The sequence below is a fragment of the Equus caballus genome, chromosome 25 (assembly GCF_041296265.1).
Source record: "Equus caballus isolate H_3958 breed thoroughbred chromosome 25, TB-T2T, whole genome shotgun sequence".
Lineage (NCBI taxonomy): Eukaryota > Metazoa > Chordata > Mammalia > Perissodactyla > Equidae > Equus > Equus caballus.
This window is the reverse complement of record NC_091708.1, coordinates 35,848,818-35,866,441: the sequence shown is the minus strand read 5'-3', so window position 1 is coordinate 35,866,441 and position 17,624 is coordinate 35,848,818. Positions and strand designations below refer to the sequence as shown.

At 48.8% G+C, this 17,624-nt stretch overlaps 1 protein-coding gene across 26 annotated transcripts in view; it reads left to right on the top strand.

Annotated features, from left to right (window-relative positions):
• Positions 1-17,624, top strand: part of DENND1A (DENN domain containing 1A) — a 514,434-nt gene that overhangs the window by 429,182 nt on the left and 67,628 nt on the right. For all 26 annotated transcript variants that reach the window (XM_070251752.1, XM_070251736.1, XM_070251739.1 and 23 more), the window contains 4 exons: positions 12,520-12,624; positions 13,024-13,111; positions 15,131-15,171; positions 17,543-17,614. In XM_070251752.1, the coding sequence (XP_070107853.1) occupies positions 12,520-12,624; positions 13,024-13,111; positions 15,131-15,171; positions 17,543-17,614 (306 nt within the window). The remainder of the gene's footprint in view (positions 1-12,519; positions 12,625-13,023; positions 13,112-15,130; positions 15,172-17,542; positions 17,615-17,624) is intronic.

The window sequence follows — 17,624 nt, the reverse complement described above, 5'->3', positions numbered from 1 at the left end:
AGCGGAGTTGGCATTTTTTGGCCCTGCAAATAGCTGCCCATCTGCTCTCTGTCAGAATATGTTAGGAGTGCATCTGGATTGCTGCCCCTGAGTCTCGGCTCCAGGCTGGTCATGTGGTTGTCTCCACGACAACTCCAGGAGCGGTGTAAACTGCTGCGCTTTGAGCCAGATGCTGCTCTGCACATGTGGTCTAATTAGACGGCGTTCCGGCCTCCCGCCTCCCTTCCCTGCCCCTCCCAGTATACGCACCACATTCTCTCCTTTCCCTTCCTCCCTCCCGCTAACCCTCATCCTCACATCCTCAGTCAGTCTGTCTTGCTCTGCACCCTGTTGGCCTCTTTCTCAGAAATGTTCCTGTTGCCTTATCTGCGGTGAATAATTCATTCAACAAGCATCAGAGGGCCTGCACTGGCCCAGGCACTGTGCTAGGAACTAGAGATACAGAGACAAATAAGATACCACGCATACTCTTGAGGAGTCCACCATCTAGCAGGGGAACTGACAGGGCAGCCAGGCAATGCAAAAATGGCAGTAAGTGCGCTAGTGGAGGTGAGCAGAGGGGCTGTGGAACCCAGAGCAGGGACGCCTGACCCAGCCCAAGGCAGAAAGAAGACGAGGGGCAGGATCCCAGGGCAGCTAGCCCCGAGTTAATCCTTGAAAGGTGAGGGGGAACTTGCACAGCCTGAGAAAGTGGGATGGGAGGACCTCCTGGCAGAGGGTGCAGCACATGCAAAGACAGGAGACTACAGACCAGTCTGGAGAACTGTAGCCGGCTCCAGGGTGTTTGGGGAAGTGAGGAGCTGTGGTTGTGAGCTGTGCAGGGTCACACGCCTGGAGCGCTTCTCTCCAGCTCCGCACTCCGCACGCCTGCACAGATCTGCAGGCACTGGGAGCCAGGGACAGGGGAGTGGTCCGGTGGCTGTTGGAGCAGCCTGGCCTATCCAGGGTGGATTGGAGGAGGCGGCTCTGAGTAAATGAAGCCCCTTCAGTAAGTTTCCCTGTGAATGGAGTCTGCTCCTCGGACCCAGGAGGCTCAGTTCAGGGCTGGGCGGCTTGCTCAGGGGTGAGCCACCAGCATGTGCTGAGTAATTATTTTTTGCATCTTTCTCAGCAGTTGTTTATTCTAAGGGTCCAACATCCACCACTCCTCAGATCTCTGTCTCTCAGTGAAAATGCCCCCAAATAAGGAAGAGGAGAATGAGCATCTGTCTCGCTTACCCCATCTGTGACATGCCTCCTGAACTCTGAGGACACAAGCTCCTCACTGTGCATCACCAGCCGGGCCTTGTCACGGCCCCACTCCTCTGCTCACGCCCTCCTCTGCTTTCCCATCTAGCGAGTACCTGGAGCTTGGTTTTTATATCACCTCCTCCCCCATGTGGCCTTTCCTGGAGCTCACCCCACCCCACCCCGACAAAGTCACCCTGGCTGTGCTCTCCCAGCACCCCAGTCACAGGTATTTGTTGAGTGAACGATGCAGAAGGTCCCACACGAGATGTAACACCTAGTTCTCAAAGGGCATCTGAAAAGAGCTGTTAGGACTTAACCTCCGCTGAGCACCAGCTGTGTGCTACTCAGTAATGGCACCTTGACGGATGCCGTATCATTTCAAACCTCTCAACTTCCTCTCAATATGAAGTAGGTAATATCCCCAATTCACAGATGAGGAAACTGAGGCTCACTTGCTTCCCCATTCCTGGAGCTCCGGGCTGACCTGAGCCTCTTTTAAGTCCCCAGGCAATACACAATCCCCGAGTAAAGACTCTGGGCTCCTTGGATGAGGGCTGCAGTATGTGGCAAAGGACATTTCTGTGTGGGAAATCGTCTGCTGTGTCTCGAATTCCCCACAAACCCAGAGAAAAAACGTGTTTGGGCAACTGAGCATGCTCAGAGTGCCGTGGGGTGTCGTGAAAGAGCCTGCCTGGGCTTTGGAGTCAGACAGAACTGACTTCAAATACAACTCTGGCTCTTCTCAGCTCTGTGGCCTTGGGCGAGTCACGTCCCCTCCCTCTGTAGGAGGAGGATTAGGAGCTCTCTTCACAGGGCTGTTAGGCAGATCCACCCTTTAACCCTGGGGACCGTGTGCCTGCTGCACCCAGCCCGTGGTGGGGCTCTGCCCGAGGTGGCTTTGTGCTACTCCCGTTTCTCCTTGCTCTGAGTCACGGTCTTGACTCTACTCACCCAACGTGTGTCCTGGGCAGGTAGGGCATGTCTCATGCCCTGAAAAAGGGCTGCTTGAAGTAAATCACTGAAAGCATGCTTTGGGCAGAGAACTGCCATTATTTGGGGTAAAAGACTACTATTGTTTCACCCCTCTAGGAGTGGAGCCCTGGGCTAAGCTGTTTACACAAGTCACCTGTGGGGTAGGAAGTCTCTCCCTGATCTTACGGGTGAGAAGCTGGTCTGAGAGGGTTTAGGGCCTTACATGTGATCCAGACACAGGAAGCGGCAGTGCTGTCATTCCCACTCGAGTTCACTCTCTTCCCGACTCTGCAGTAGAGGCTGTGCATCGTGTCTTGTTTCTCTGTGAGGAGCCGTAGGTGACCTCGTGGAAAAAGGCCCTTTCTGTGCCTAGAAACAACACATTAGCATTAGAAAGTATCTTGAAGATGTTCTAGCTCAGTACCTTACCATTTCACAGATGAAGAAAGTGAGGCCTGGACAAGGAAAAGGAATCAAGGCCAAGTCAGGGGTCTGACTCTTCTCCTTGCGCTCTTTCCCCTTCACAGTGCTGCCCTTTGTTTATGACTAAAGACTTGCTGCCAGAGCCTCCTGGGCACCAAGTCCCATCAAGGCACTGGAGACCGGCCCTGAACAAGTGGCATTCGGGAGAGGGGTGATCATAAATAAGCGAACCAGTAAGTGAGCCTGACAATTCAGTGTGTGGACAGTGCTGTGGAGGAAGCCCCTAAGGGCTGTGCTGCCAATGACTGGGGGCAGCATTTCTTTAGTGAGGTGTGTCTCTCTGCCCCTCACTTAACTCAGTTAGAGGGTTGGGAATTTTTCTTCTCTGCAGACTAATTTGTGCTTCTTCAGTGTTCTCTCGTGTCCTTTAGCCTTTTGCTCCGTGAGTCCCGTATTCCCATTGCCGCAGCTCATGTTGGTTCTCCTGCTGATCACTTTTCAGGTTATTTACGTTTCTCTGGGGGGTCTGCCAGGCCCTCAAAACCCACCCTCTCTCCAATAAGCTCTCAAACTGCCTTCTCCTCACTCTCAGGGGACTGCAGTCCTTGGCTCTAATCAGTTTGGCACATCCTTTCTTGGGACTTGGGAATGCAACGGTCGCTGTGTTAAAACCCAGAATCTGGCTCTTGGTGACAGTGAGGCACACTCAGGTGCAGCCGAGGTGGCTGAGCCAGGAGGTGTTTGGTGCTGAGGTCTCGGCATGTCCCTGTTTGGTTTCCATCTGGGGAGAGAGCTGTCGCTCTGCTGCAGCACAGAGATGGTCACCATCTCTCATGTCAGCTCGCTTTGAGCGGCCGCTGCTCCTTGGACTTGACGACACGATGGCGCTGTATGCTTAGAGGGTGAGGTAGGTGTTTGTGGTGGAGGCTCCAAGAGGTGAGAGGGCTCTGGAATCACATAGAGGAGCCAAAACTCACACTCATTTCTCCAAAGCCCCCTCTCTTCATGACCGCCTTATAATCTATCTCTTTGAATTGCTAGAGCAGCCCCAGTGGCGGCTAGTACTTCCAATACTATCTTGTGATTGTTACTTTTAATCAAGAGATACTATATTGTGTTGCATGAGCCCCAGAGCCAAACAGAATTTACATCAAACTCTGGTTCTGTCATTGACCAGCTCTGCAACCTGAGGCAGGTGACTTCACCTTTCTGAGCCTCAATATCCTTATCTGTAAAATGGAGATCATAACAACACTTCCTGGGCTTGCTGTGAAGAATAAGTGAGATAATGCATGTAAAGCCACCTAGCACAGGGTCAGCGCTCAGTAAGCGGTAGCCGTTTTTAATCACTGCACCTGCTGTCCTTGTAGAGCCGATTTCCATCTGCATTTCTTATGGAAGGAAAATCTTAAGCTGGTATGCATGAAGCCCCACTTCATTGTGTCTCCTCGGCTTCCGCAGGCCTCCCCGCTCATCTGCCGTTCCTGCGCTAATCAGAATTTCCTGACTTCTCCCTGTTTGTCTCGGTTAATGCAGAAGGAAGGGGCTGCTGGCACAGAGGAGCTGAGGCGTGGGCCGACGCGCCTGTGATTTGAATGTCTTTACTGTAATCTAGCGAGTGTGTGCGGGGGCTTCTGTCAATACCGGAGCGGCTGGCCAGAATGGGCAAATACTGTCAGCCCAGCCGTCCCTGCCCCGCAAATCATCGGAGTCGCTTTGTCAGGCACCCACATTTCCCCGACTTAAATCATCCGAACAGTGAGCCAGCTTCACAACGACACATTGATTCTTTGTTTAGGCCTTGTTATATTGTCACGGGCCCAGGCTGGGAGTCTGTCCCAGCGTGCCTGAGCTACCGCATAAATGGTTCAGAAGGCTGGCTTGGTCCTGTCACCACAAAATGTGGCCCAGCCCAGCCAGAGCTGTCTGACTATGGCCATTCAGTGACCACCTTCCCAAGTCCACCCTGGTGGCCCTCGAGCATGTACCATGTTGTGCCTCTGAGGGTGAAGGGAGAGCGTGCTTGGACTTGGGAGTCATTCAGAGCCACCAGCTTTGGGACCTTGGGCAAAACACTTCACCTGCACGGGCGTCCTTTCCTCATCTGTAGAGTGGGAGTCATTTATGAACGTCTCCAAGCTCTGGGGAGGATTAAGTGAGGGTAAGGTCCAGGTTGGTCCAGAGCAAGTGCTCAGCTGACATTGGCACCCTTCTCCCTAAACTCCTGCCTGCTTCTGGCTGACCTGAAGTTACTATAATCTAATTCTGCCTTCCGGTAAGTAAGGATTTGGCATTCCCTAGGCCAGACACGCTAAGCCTTTTCTGTGTTGGTTCCGTGGCGGCCACCACAGCTGACCCTGGGAGGAGCCGTGCTTCGGCCCCAGCTCGGGAAGTGGCGCTGAGGCCCAGAGCAGGGGCCTCCGCGTGAGATTTACCCGTGGCTGGTGGGGCAGTGTTGGCTGCCCAGGGGAGGCTATAGGAGCACCCTTCTGACTTCAGAGCTGGGTTCTTGGCTGCACTGCACTTTGGCCAATGACTTGGGTGTTGTCTTAGGAATTCAGAGGTATTTAAACAAAATGCAGCCAGTTAGGACTGCTGGTGATAAATGGAGCCGTATTCCTTGGCTTTCTTTGTTCCGTTTCTTTATTCTCAGATTTTAAAAACTGTGTGTTGATTGGTCTAGGCACTGCGCTAGTAGTCACTTTCACCTGTCCCGGTGGTTCTCCCCTTGGCCACATTGGAGTCATCTGGGGAGTTTTTGAAACTGCTCCAGCCCTGGCATTGGGATTTAAAAATTGCCCCTGCTGATTCTAATGCATGGCCAAGGGTGAGCGCCACTAACTGCACCATCGCATTCATCCCTGTTTAACCTCCAGCAATCCCCTGAGGCAGTAGTTCTCCCCGTGTTACAGGTGGTGAGAGGGTGGTCATCTGCATACATGGGCAGAGCTGGCACTGGAACCCAGCTCTGTGTCCCACTCTACCTCTGCCTCTGCCCGGGATGGCTCAGCTGACGCCCACTGCCTGCCAGCCACTGAGAGTAGATCAGAGCCTACCCCCTAGGATCCTGCCGTGGGCTGGGGGCGGTCAGCTGGGCACAGGTGGTGATGGTGGTGGTCGTGGTCTAGAGACACCGAGGAGGCACTGGGGCGCCCTCTTCACCTGAAGGAATCAGGCAAGGTTCTCAAAAGGGGCCAACACGAAGAAGGAAGCCAGAGGAGTGAGAGTGTGAAGAGGTTGGGGGGTGGTAGACAGTCCAGAGTCTCTCAAGCAGGGGATGCGTATGGGGACAAGGTGGACCAAATGTCATAAGCAAGAAAAGTCAGCAGGGAAAGATCACAAAGAGTCTTGAATGTTGTGCTCAGGAGTTTAGAAAGCCCACTTCTATCAACCCACAAACTTGCCTGAAGCTGTTCGCTGCCCAGTCAGCTGGCAAACAGTCAAGCAAGGCCAGAGTCCCTGCTGAGATGTAACCTGTGCAGGGATTGTGGAGAAAAGAAGTGTGAGACCTGGGCAGACACAGCACCCCGTGCTCAGAAAGGCCCATGCCTGGCTCAATGCCCTGCTGTCACCATCTTGAAATTCTTAATAATTTTACCTCCAAACTTGTTTTGTAAATGAAGTCTGATGGGACAGAGGAGCCATGCGCATGAGCAGAGGAGACAGGCATAATGTCCCTCCTTGGAGCCTTGCCATCCCAATCGCATAGAGCGTCTCAGTGCCCCATGGCACAGAGTTCCAGCAGGCTCATGACGCGTGGAGTTCAGCAAGACTCAAAGCAAGACTGAGTCAGTGGGGCACTGACAGCCCCAAGAGGCCACACTTTGTATTAGAACCAGAACTTTCTTCAGTGCTGAAAGACAGCAAAGATGGAAAGTGGTGGTCTAAGAAACATGGGTGACCATGGAAGCTATCACATTTCTTATTCCTGTTGCTTCCTTGTATTAGCCAACCACTTAGTGTGAAAATGATGACATAGAAGGAGAGGGAAAGATGGAGCAAGCCTAGTTCCTTGTCTTCTCTCATCAGTAAGCAAAGGTAGAGGGTGTTAGTAGAATGTGCATATGTCAGGAACTGAAATTAAAACAGCTGAGTTAGTTTTGTGCAGCATTTCCACTGTCTGGTAAGAACAAAATACAAATGCATATACAAGTTACAAAATACTATTCCACATATGTTAGCATTTAAAACTGGCATTGCACAATATAAAGTTGAACAATAAAAGTCATGCTAATAATTTAAAATTTTATTTTTTCTTCACATAGAATGACATTAAATAGTAAATTTAAAAAGCACCATAATGGCTCTAGAAAGAGACTGTGAGAGAAAGAAAAAAGCTTTATATTTTAGTATGGCACTTTTATACCTAACGGCAGCTTCTTCCCGCATATTCATTTTGTACTGGGTCCCACAAATTATGTTGTCAACTCTGGTAAAACCCGATCTTTGCCCTCAAGAAAACAGTTATTTATGGAAAATCTGTGTGTTGTAATCTGTTTTAATTTTCCAGGCAAACCTATGAGGTGGGCCAGCCTTGAGTAATTGTCACAGATGAGGAAAGACAAGTCACCTGAGGTCACAAAGCTAGTATGGTCTGGGTCAAGGTTCAAGTCTAGGTCTTTCTGACTCCAAGACGTGTTCTCTCCCCAGCGTGTTGTATTACCTTAAATGGAGCAAATACCTTTAAAGGTGCCTTTACCCCACAGAAAAACAAAACCAGTCCTCTGGTATACCACTTGTCACACTGCACTGTAGTTATTTATTCCCCGAACTAGGCAGGATTCTTTGATGACAGGAGCTTTCCTTTTTGGCTTTTTATTATGGAAAACTTCAAATTTATACCCAAAGAAATGAACTCCCACGTACCCATTGCCCACCTTCCACATTATAAACATTCTATCATTCTTTTCTTTTAGATTTAAAGAAAATTTTAATTATGGTAAAATATATGTAACAAATTTTACCACTTTAACCATTTTTAAGTGTACGGGTTAGTGGCGTTAAGTATGTTCACGTTATTGTGCCAGCATCACCACCATCCATCTCTAGAAGTCTTTTCATCTTGCAAAACTGAAACTCTAACCCATTAAATGACAATTCCCCATCCCTGCCCGCCAACCCCTGGCAACCACCATTCTACTTTCTGTCCCTATGAATTTGGCTACTCTAGATATAAGTGAATCAGACAGTATTTGTCCTCTTATGACTGGCTTATTTCACTTAGCATGATGCCTTCAAGGTACATACATATTAAGCATGTGCCAGAAATTCCTTCCTTTTTAAAGCTGAATAATATTTCCTTGTATGTATATTTTGTCTATGCATTCATTTATAGACACTTGGGTTGCCTCCATCTTTTGGCTATTGTGAATAATGCTGCTATAAACATAACATTCTTCCGTTCTTGTATCATCCATACCTTCATCCACTCCCCACCCCTCATTTGGTTATTAGTATTACTTATAGGAACTAGATTTTATTCATCTTTATATTCCCCTAATGCAGAGCCTGGCACATAGTAGGTGTTTTAAAAACATTTGGATGAATGACTCTTCCGAAATTATCATCTTTAAAATTTTAAGCAAGGTCCATAAAGAGTGGACACCTCCTTTTTTCTTAGAATTGCAGAGTAAATGTGCACATAAAATTTTGATAAAAATTCAATTTATGAAGGAAGATAAGAATTTAGTACTTTAAGCATAAATCAGCAGAACAAGAAAAGTGGCTGAAGACTCTGAAGGGAGATTTTATCTTTACACCAGTACCCATAGTGATGTAGATAAAAGCCATTTATTTCTGGAAGTATCAAAAACCTTTGAATCACCGACTTCACCTGTTAACAAACGTTGACTCACTAGTAATGGAATTTTCAAGTGATTCCGTATATCAAGAAGATAATCCGAAAGTAAAACTTGTCTTTTTGTAACAAAGTCCTTGGTAGGGTTAAGCAGCTGTGTTTAACTGTCCTTCAGGTCATAGATGGAAAACTCCACTAATGTCGTCTGAGCTTGAATGCTCACGGCCTGACTTGCCTGAATTAATGTCGCTATCAGCCAGTAGCCCCAGCACCTAGAGTGTCGCCTAAGAAGACAAAAGGTTTAATCAGCCTAACAGGAGAACTAAATCAGCACTTCTTACAAAGGAGGGAGTTAACAAGACATCTTGCCTTCTCCTCTCCACTGCAGAGTGGAGTGGGGGCGGCCCTTGCCGCGACAGGTGGGGAATGGACCAGGTGGTGGAAATGGTTCAGCATCCTCCAGTTGGGCCTGTGACAGAAAGAGCCTTCACAATGCTTGCTCACTCCAGGGAGCTGTTTGTCTCTGAGAGGCAGGTGGTTTGAGTGTCCAACTTTAAAGAAAACTCTCATGCTCTCCAGCGGATGTCCAAGTGCAAACAGTTAGAACTGAGGCCTCAGAGAAAACCTAACCACGTGGACCACGTGGATGATGGCTAGGCTTTGGAGGCCCCGAGGAGAAAACCCTGACTCTGCCACATACGGGTCATGTGACCTTGGGTGAGTCACCTGACCTCAGCTATTCTGTAAAGATCAGGTGAATTGTGATTATGGTCACTTCCTTAGCAGGTGAGCAGCTCCAGAGGAATGAGCCCTCTGTGCCTATTGCCATTCAGACCTTTGTACATGACTCCGGGTAACAATGTCACTGTTTTTCAGCAGGATTAGGGTAGAACAGTTGCCCTGAACAACTAGGATTTGCTCACCTAACTCCTATGCACCCATCCAGGCTCCACTGAAACATGCCCACTTCTCCTCACATTTTCTGACCTGCTGCCCTGGGAGGGTTAACTTTTTCCTCTTCTGACTCCTGTGGACATTTTGCAGCCCTGCACACCGCCCCCACCCCCAACACCACCACCGACTACACTGTGTGGTGGTAGTTGTTTCCGTGTCTAACTGATGCTGCTGATGTTGTCCTGTAAGCTCTTTACAGAAAAAGCTCCCATTGTCACATTTCCCTTGACTCTCCCATGCGTGCCATATCCTTTGGTCTGTTTTTATGGCACAGACATATGATCCAGGGGGATTTCACTGCTAGTAAGTAGACGACAGGCCCAAAATGTTCATGTCTCCTCCAGATGAGATTCTTCTCTCCTGCAGCTAAATCCTGCCTCAGGCTACCCCCACATACAAATCTGGTTGTAAACTCTCTTGAATTTATTGGTCCCTCAGCAGACTTCTCCTTCCTGGCAATGCTGAGCCAAAGCTCCAGGACGGAAGGCTAACAACTCCACTGAGCATTTCCTCTGAGCAGTTCTAAACTCCTGGGCACAGGTGTCACTCACCTAATATCCTGCTCTGAGACTGCTTTACCATCAGGCCAAGCAGTACCACCACAAGGCTCCTATGCTGGGAACCAGGGCCCAGCTCATTCTGTGATTCTATAACCAATGTTCCTGAGCTGCTAACTGGGGGCTGGGCTCTGCACTGTCCTGGGGAGGGTAGAGATGGTCCAGTGGGGCCTCTGCCCTCTCAGGCTCCTGGTCACAGGGGACACAGTGAAGATTGCCCAGCAGCCAGCGGTGCACAAGGCACTGTGGGGGCACCGAGCAGGGTGAGTGACTGCCACCCAGAGGCCTGTGTTTAACAGGAGGATAGTCCAGGTGGAAGGAAAAGAACTGGCAAAAGCAAGGAAGAAAGTGGAAAGCGCCCTGGCATGTGATTAGGAGATGCATTAGGAGCAGAAGATATGTGGGGGAGCAGAGGAAAGTGACACAGAGGGTTTGTTTGTCCGGCTAAGGAGCTAGGACTTTTTCTTTCCTCTCCCACCCAGGACCCCATGTGTGTGGCACACAATGTTGAACAAAACAGGTACCATTCCTGCGCATAGAAGCTTATAGGCTAGTGGAAGAAATAGACATTAATCAAGGAATCACACAAATGTAACATCTCTGCAACCAAAGTTCTTGAGCAGGATATTGACATGATCCAATTTGCTTTTTAGAAATCACTCTGGCCAGAAGAACTGGAGTAGACTGGGCAGAATGAAGCAGGAGAGGGGCGTAGAGTTAAACCTCCACACATCTGTCAGGCCTGTGCCGGGGTCGTGGGATGGAGAGTAGGAGACAAACGTGAAACATTTCACTGGTAAAATGGGAAGGACTTGGGAAGTCTGATAGGTCTCCTATGGGTGGCCATAGATAATGATAACTTAGAAAAGAAAGAAAAACAGATTTTGGGTGCAGTCCAAATGGGATAATAATTGGGGGTTTGGGCCATTTTGAGTTTGAAGTGCTAGTGGGCCATTCCAGGTGGGGATGGAGACATGGGATTAGAGCTCACGAAAGGTGTCTGAGCTGACAGTATTTATCATTCAGTGTGTGAGGGACACTGTGCTCAGGGATGAGATCACCTGGAGAGAGAATTAATTGCCCGGCTGTGCTTCCAAGGGTAAGAAGCAAAACTTCCAGACCACAGGGATGGAATTCTGGGTGGGCTTCTGTTGGTTACCACAGCTGATCTCTCAGCTCTTCAGCACGAAAGGTGTAAATCCACGTCAAAGTAATAAATGTCAGGAAAAGCTCCGTCTTTTTCCCGAACAACTGGGAAGCTTTTTTGTCTCATAGACAGTGCACAGTGTGCATTATTTCCCTTCTTGCTTTAGCAGCCAGGAAGCTCAGAGCTAATTTTGTGACTTAATTTTAGAAACCATATAGGAGCTGCATATCCAATACTATTTTCCCAAATAAATACATTTTATATCTTTATGTATTTTCCAACTCTGATTTTTTTTCTTTGTTTTAGGTGCTTATGTAGGCTGCCTCAGATCCTGTGTAGAATTCGGTGGTGTATACCTCTATAAAAATCAACATTCCCCTCCAGCCTAATTTTTTGAGGTCATCCGTGCAGACTTTGTGCAGTAAGTCTGCCCTGTTGCTGAGCTAACATTGGCTAGATTTAAACAGGAAGATCTCTTGGAATTTATAGCAGCTAGACAGTAAATTTAACACTCACGTAACTCATTAAAACAGGATAAAAGTGGAGCTTCAAACATCTCTGTGTTTGCCACCAAGTCTGTGAAGGGAGGGGTACCTTTAACTCTGCTCAAGATGTAAAAGTCTGATCTTTCAGAATGGAGAATACACCATCGAAATTAAAGACTTGTCTGTGTGGATGAGCACTCCAGATACCTTCAAAGGAGGATTGAGGTGTTGACTACAAGGATGGGATGTTTTTTAAGCTTAGGGTGTCATTCTCTTGACTCATAAAACGTAGTTTGGTGAAAGCAAACTTCCTTATCAAACAGCATCAGCATAAAATTGATGGTAAATTTTATTTTTGATCATCCATGCTTTTTCGTATAAATAATTATCTTAAAATTATAATTTGCTATTGGTTAAGATCACTGTGTAAATGGTTTTCAAACTGGGTTCCACAACTGGTGCCTCAGGGACTGCGAAGAGGCCGGGGGTCAGAGAGGGGAAGACGGCCCAGCAAGGCGAGCCCGGCCCCCACCCCCTCCCCGGCTCCCCAGAGCTGCTGGGCTGTTTTATGTAGCAGAACTCCTCCTGCGGAAGGTGCTCTCTGAAGAAAGCGTTCCACTCCCAAAAGCAAAAAGTTTGGAAATCATCACATTGGAGGGCACATGCCACTAACTCACTGTTGGGACGTGACTGTGGCTAATGTGGAAGGGACCGGGGTGGGGTTTAGAATCCTGCTTTTGCTTCCCGCTCTGCCTCCTGCCAGGTGTGTGACTTTTGGCAATGACTTTTCCCCTCTGACACAGCTTCCTCATCCACAGGCTACAAGGCTGTCAATGATAACAGCCACTGCACCAGGTACAGGAGGATTAGATAAATCAGCAGATGTGGAAGTGCTGCCTAACGGGTCGCTCTCACTCCGTTCCTCTAACTCCCCTCTCTGTCTCCATTTCCCAGGAGGAGCCGATCACCTTCTGCGAGGAAGCCTTCGTGTCCCACTATCGCTCTGGAGCCATGAGGCAGTTCCTGCAGAATGCCACACAGCTGCAGCTCTTCAAACAGGTGCCAGCTCTCCCGGGGTTGGCCTGCGTCGGGATCCCTGGCGGAGATTTCTGCGGCTGTCTCCACGCTGAGCACTGAGGCTGCGGGCATGGGTGGGGCTCTGGCCTCGGCCTGCAGCGGCTCAGAGTCTGGGGCGGGGATTGGGTGAGACGAGCGGTCAGGGATCAGACAGACCCTCTGCAAATATGCCACACGGTTTGACAAGTTATCATAAACATGCAGCCAGTTCTTTAGAAACTTGCTAGTTGAAACTCACGTTCTGAAAACTCACAGTTCTCAAGGCCCTTTCCTGTCTTGGAAAACATGGTTGTTCTTGGTCATACACTAAGGTATCCAGCTGAATGGATTTTTCTCCCGTTTCTGTGTGCACAGTTACGTTTTTGTTTTTTCTTTCTACAGTTTATTGATGGTAGATTAGACCTTCTCAATTCCGGTGAAGGTTTCAGTGATGTTTTTGAAGAGGAGATCAACATGGGCGAGTACGCTGGTGAGAAGCATTTCATTTTCCCCTCTGTGCTGTGGGCTGCTGTGTGGGATTAGTGTGTGCTTGGCAGGAGTAACAGTGGCCTCCTTTTTCCTTCATTGGGAGTTAGGGAAAAACTGATCTCAACCTTGGCCTTGAAATGTTTGAGGAATTCCTCTTCATCTTCTGATGAGATGCACATTGGCCTAGCTGAACTCTTCTGTCCTGGGGTCAGTTGCTTCCCCTGGGTGAGCAAAGTCTAGTTAACGTAGTTAATGTGATGCAGTGGGAAGCACAGCAGGTATCGCATTAGGGACCTGGATTCAAATCAGGACACCACCTCCTCCCTGGCAGTGAGTACTCGGTCGAGTCATTTCACCGCTTTCAGCTGGAGTTCTCTTGTCTTTGCGCTGAGAGTAATGGTGCCTACCTCAGAGGATTCCTGTCGAGATTCACCCAGAGTCTGTGAGGAAAGGTTTGTGCAGCCACCCAGGACAGACCTTGGCGCAGGATCACTGCTCAGTAAATGTTTCTTTAAAATGTGGAAGTCACCACAGAGTGCCCGGTCTCTGCGGGCCTTTAGGGCTGGAGGGATCATCGCCTCATTTTTCAGGAGACATCTGAGGCCCAGAGAGGTGTTAGTGACCGACCCTCCCTCCTGAGTCCCCATCTGGTCTTCTTTCCAGGTTGCAAGGCCTCAGTCTTTGGCAGCAAAGTCAAAACTAAATGCAAAATAATAAGAATCACGCTGCTGGCCCCCTCTTATTCTGAGCGTGTGTATGGACTACAGTGCTGATCCAACTAGCAGTCCATAAACTCAGAGACAGGCGTTATCTCCCCTGCAGAACCACTTTTAGAGGCCCCATCAGCCTGTGCTGCACGGAGAGCACGATTAAGCACGTCCGTGCAAGTCTGCCGACGGCAATAGTGGATCGTCACTAAGCATTTCCTGAGCAGCTGCTGTGCGCAGAGCCCTGCAGAGTAGAAATGGGGGACCTAGTTTTGCCCTCAGGGAGCTTTTACACTGGCAGGAGGAGGAGATACTTAACTAAAACACATACAAATTAAACCAGCTCAGGAGAAGGAGCAGAAACAGGTTTTTGTGCCATTAGAATAGTTCTCTATCAATTCTCACTCTGTAACCTGAGAACTGCACAAAGGAGGCAAGTTTGGGTAGTGTTCTAATAGGTGAATATGAGTTCTGAGGAGAAGACGGGCTTTTTGTGTTGCTAAACTAAGTCAGGTCATTCGGAGCTTCTAGAAGAGCCGTCACCCATAAGACCTCCTCATCCCACCAGATAAAATGACAAGTTTCCCAACAACACCTCCTTTTCTTGCCCTGTCACGACTCAAGGGTATTGAGGGCCGAGTGTGTGTCCAGCAGAGTGCTCACGCTGGGACACTCGGCCCTGTGGTTCCTGTCCTCGGGTGGCTCACAGAGCTTCAGAGAACTTGGACTTCTGAATGGATGCTACCTATTTTAGAGGGCTGTTTAGAGGAAGGAGTAGGAGAAAGGAGAAGCTTACAGAGGAAATGACATCTGAGCTGGTCATTGAGGGTACTCAGCAGAAAGGAACAGTGGGGAACAGGAGGGAACAGTGGCCAGAGAAGGGGAACAGCATTTGTGAGGGCATGGAGGACTGCAAGGACGCATGGTCAGGGAGCCCGAGGTAGTTCCTCGTGGTTGGAGCATAAGGTAGTACAGAATGGTCACACAGGATGGAGAGGCAGCGGGTGAGGGGGTGCCAAGACAAGACTGGAGAAGAGAGGCAGGCTTGCTAAGAGCTCGGACCTCTTCCTTTGGACAATGGGGAGGATTTTGGTTTGTGCTCAGGGCACTGATAGGATCAGGTCTCTGTGTGAAGAAGAGAGCCTGTGGCGGCAGCTCATTCCTGCCTCCTTCAGAGAATGGGGCATGGGAGTCTCCACGTGGTTCTCCAGATTTTGAACTTTCCAAGCCCTCCATGCTGAGAGCAATTTGAGGAACTCCTGAGGGCACATAGCTTCTTTCGATAACAGCTTCTCTGACTCCTCTTTCCCCAGGCAGCGATAAACTGTACCATCAGTGGCTCTCCACAGTCCGGGTAAGTGTGTACCACCACAGAGCCACCTGGGCCCCTCCTTAGCCTCCTGGCAGCCCTCTGCTTCTAAGGCCACCCACAAGGCTGTCATTCAGCCTGGGGCACTCCATTCTCTCAGCTGAAGATGGTCTTGTTTGTAAAGCCAGGCTGTTCTAGTGCCAGGTGGAGCCTAGCAGGATGAGACTGTCCAAAGCCATCCCTCGGTGAGGGTGAGGAGAGCCAGGAGAAGCTTCTGGTCTCAGGCAGCTGGCCAACGCATGTTGAATAGGTGTGGTCATCTTAGAGCATCTCTGGGGGTGCTGGGGGGGGGTCTCTTTCTCGGACCAGTGCAACTGGGAAGTTTTCATGGAAAAACCAAAAATGTGACCGTCTTGCTGCTCTGCAATATTTTTCACAGCGAAGGCTCCTGAAAAAATGGGACACATCACTGAGAGAATTTTTCATCCCCTCACTGTTGTTGTGAACAATTTCTTATTGTATTGGAAGCCAGGTGCTTAGGACTTCAGAAGCCACTAGAGAATTCAAATTCTTGCCTTTCCTTTACATGGGTTTATCAGTGAGTATGTGCTGAAGGCCTACTGTGTGCCCGGTGCCACACTGGGTCCTGGGAATACAGTGGGGAGCAGGACACAGGCCATGCCCTAAGGAAGCTCCCCATCTCATTAGGGGGCTAGAACACAGACAGGCAACTCCAGCATAATGTGATGTGTTCTCTCCTGCTTGTGGGCCAAGTGCTCTGCTGCCAAGGCAGGTCGGTTGGAAGTGGCTGCAGTTGGCCAGGAGTAAGCAATTCCTCAGTGAAAGACTTCTTTTGTTCTTCTTGAAGGGCCAAACACAGCACTTGGCAAATCATAGTCCAGCAATAAGGACTTGTTGATTGATTGATAAAGGGAGTTTTAATACTCCAAAGGACCATTGAAATGGGATACTGAATAATTTTGGAAAGCACTATGGAATAAATGAGTGGGTGAAAATTTCATATTGTCCTACAACATAGAATGCTTTCTAGGTCAAATTGTAATGTTTTTAACTAATGCTCAAAATTTCTAATACAGGCAGTTACCAAAAATTGTGCTAAAAGTTAATCCCAATAATTACATTAGTGTATCTTATTCTTTTATATACCCACTTGATCCAGTCTCTCAGTTTGAATAAGTTGGAATTATCTTTCGAAACCCGCACAAATCTGATTATGTGATCCATTTGATTAAAAATCCTCTGGAGTGTAGACTCCTTACCCTCGCCCTTCATGAGCTGACCCGTCTGGCCTCTCAGCCTCGCTTGCCATTCCTCCCCTGATACACTGACCACTTGGTACTCATGGAACACACCCTGGCTTTTCAACTTCCGCACTTTCCCATGTGCTGTTTCCTATCCCTAGAATGTTCTTATCCTTCCTATCCCCTACATGAACTCCTACTCATCCTTTATGGACCAGGCCAAACGGTTTGTCCTCTAATGCCTTCTCTGACCTTTGAGACAGTGAGCTGCCCCGACACTCCTTGTGCACACGACCAGTACAGCTCTCATCACCTCAGGTTGTCAGTGTTTACCCTGTGCCCCTCCAGACTGGAGGTCTGTGAAGGCAGAGAGCAGCCCTCCTGTGGCTCAGTACCCTCAGAGCCTGACACATGATGTCCCCACAATGAGCTCTCACAAAATGTCTGGAGCCTGTGTGCACCATATCCATTCATTGCTTCCTTTGTGTACTGGGAAAGCCTTCCCTCCCCCTCTTACTCCTCTGCTCTCCTAAAGAAGCTGAGCCGAGAAATGATTAACATTTATGGCTATTCTTTCCTTTTCTTAAGATATAGGTGTAAGGAAGGCAGCCTACTTTCCTTGTGATTTAAAGCGGCAACACAGAAAACCAGGATGAGGAGAGGAAGGTGCATGGCTGAGGGTAGCATGTCTCCAGAGTAGCCAGATAATCCTGACTAATCAGGCCCCCAATTTTCTGCGCCGGTTTAGCATTAGCTGTAGAGTTCCTTGTCTTAAACTTACCTTGACATTGTCCGTGGTAGCTAGAATTTCTTGAGAAGCTGTAGATTACTCTGGGGAAACCCTTGCCTCAGAGCGCCTGTGATGAGCTTTCCTTCCAGCCAGCGGACTGGTGCCAAGCAAAATACTGAGCCTAGAGTCCACCCTCAGCTGGTTATCTCCATCCTCATCCCGACCTCCTCCTCAATGCCCACCCCTGGTGAATCTGCCATGGGCTTAACTAATGGCCCGGGACCAGTTACTATCTAGGCCTGTTTCTCTAATTAAATTACATACTCTTGAAATGTTGCTCAACTTGATTCAAGAGAAGAGGTCTTTGTTGGTGTTGGCCTACAGTATCTTCAGTCCAAATTGCTAATTGACATTTTTATTACAGAAAGGAAGTGGAGCAATTCTGAATACTGTAAAAACGAAAGCAAACCCAGCCATGAAGACTGTCTATAAGTTTGTAAGTACGG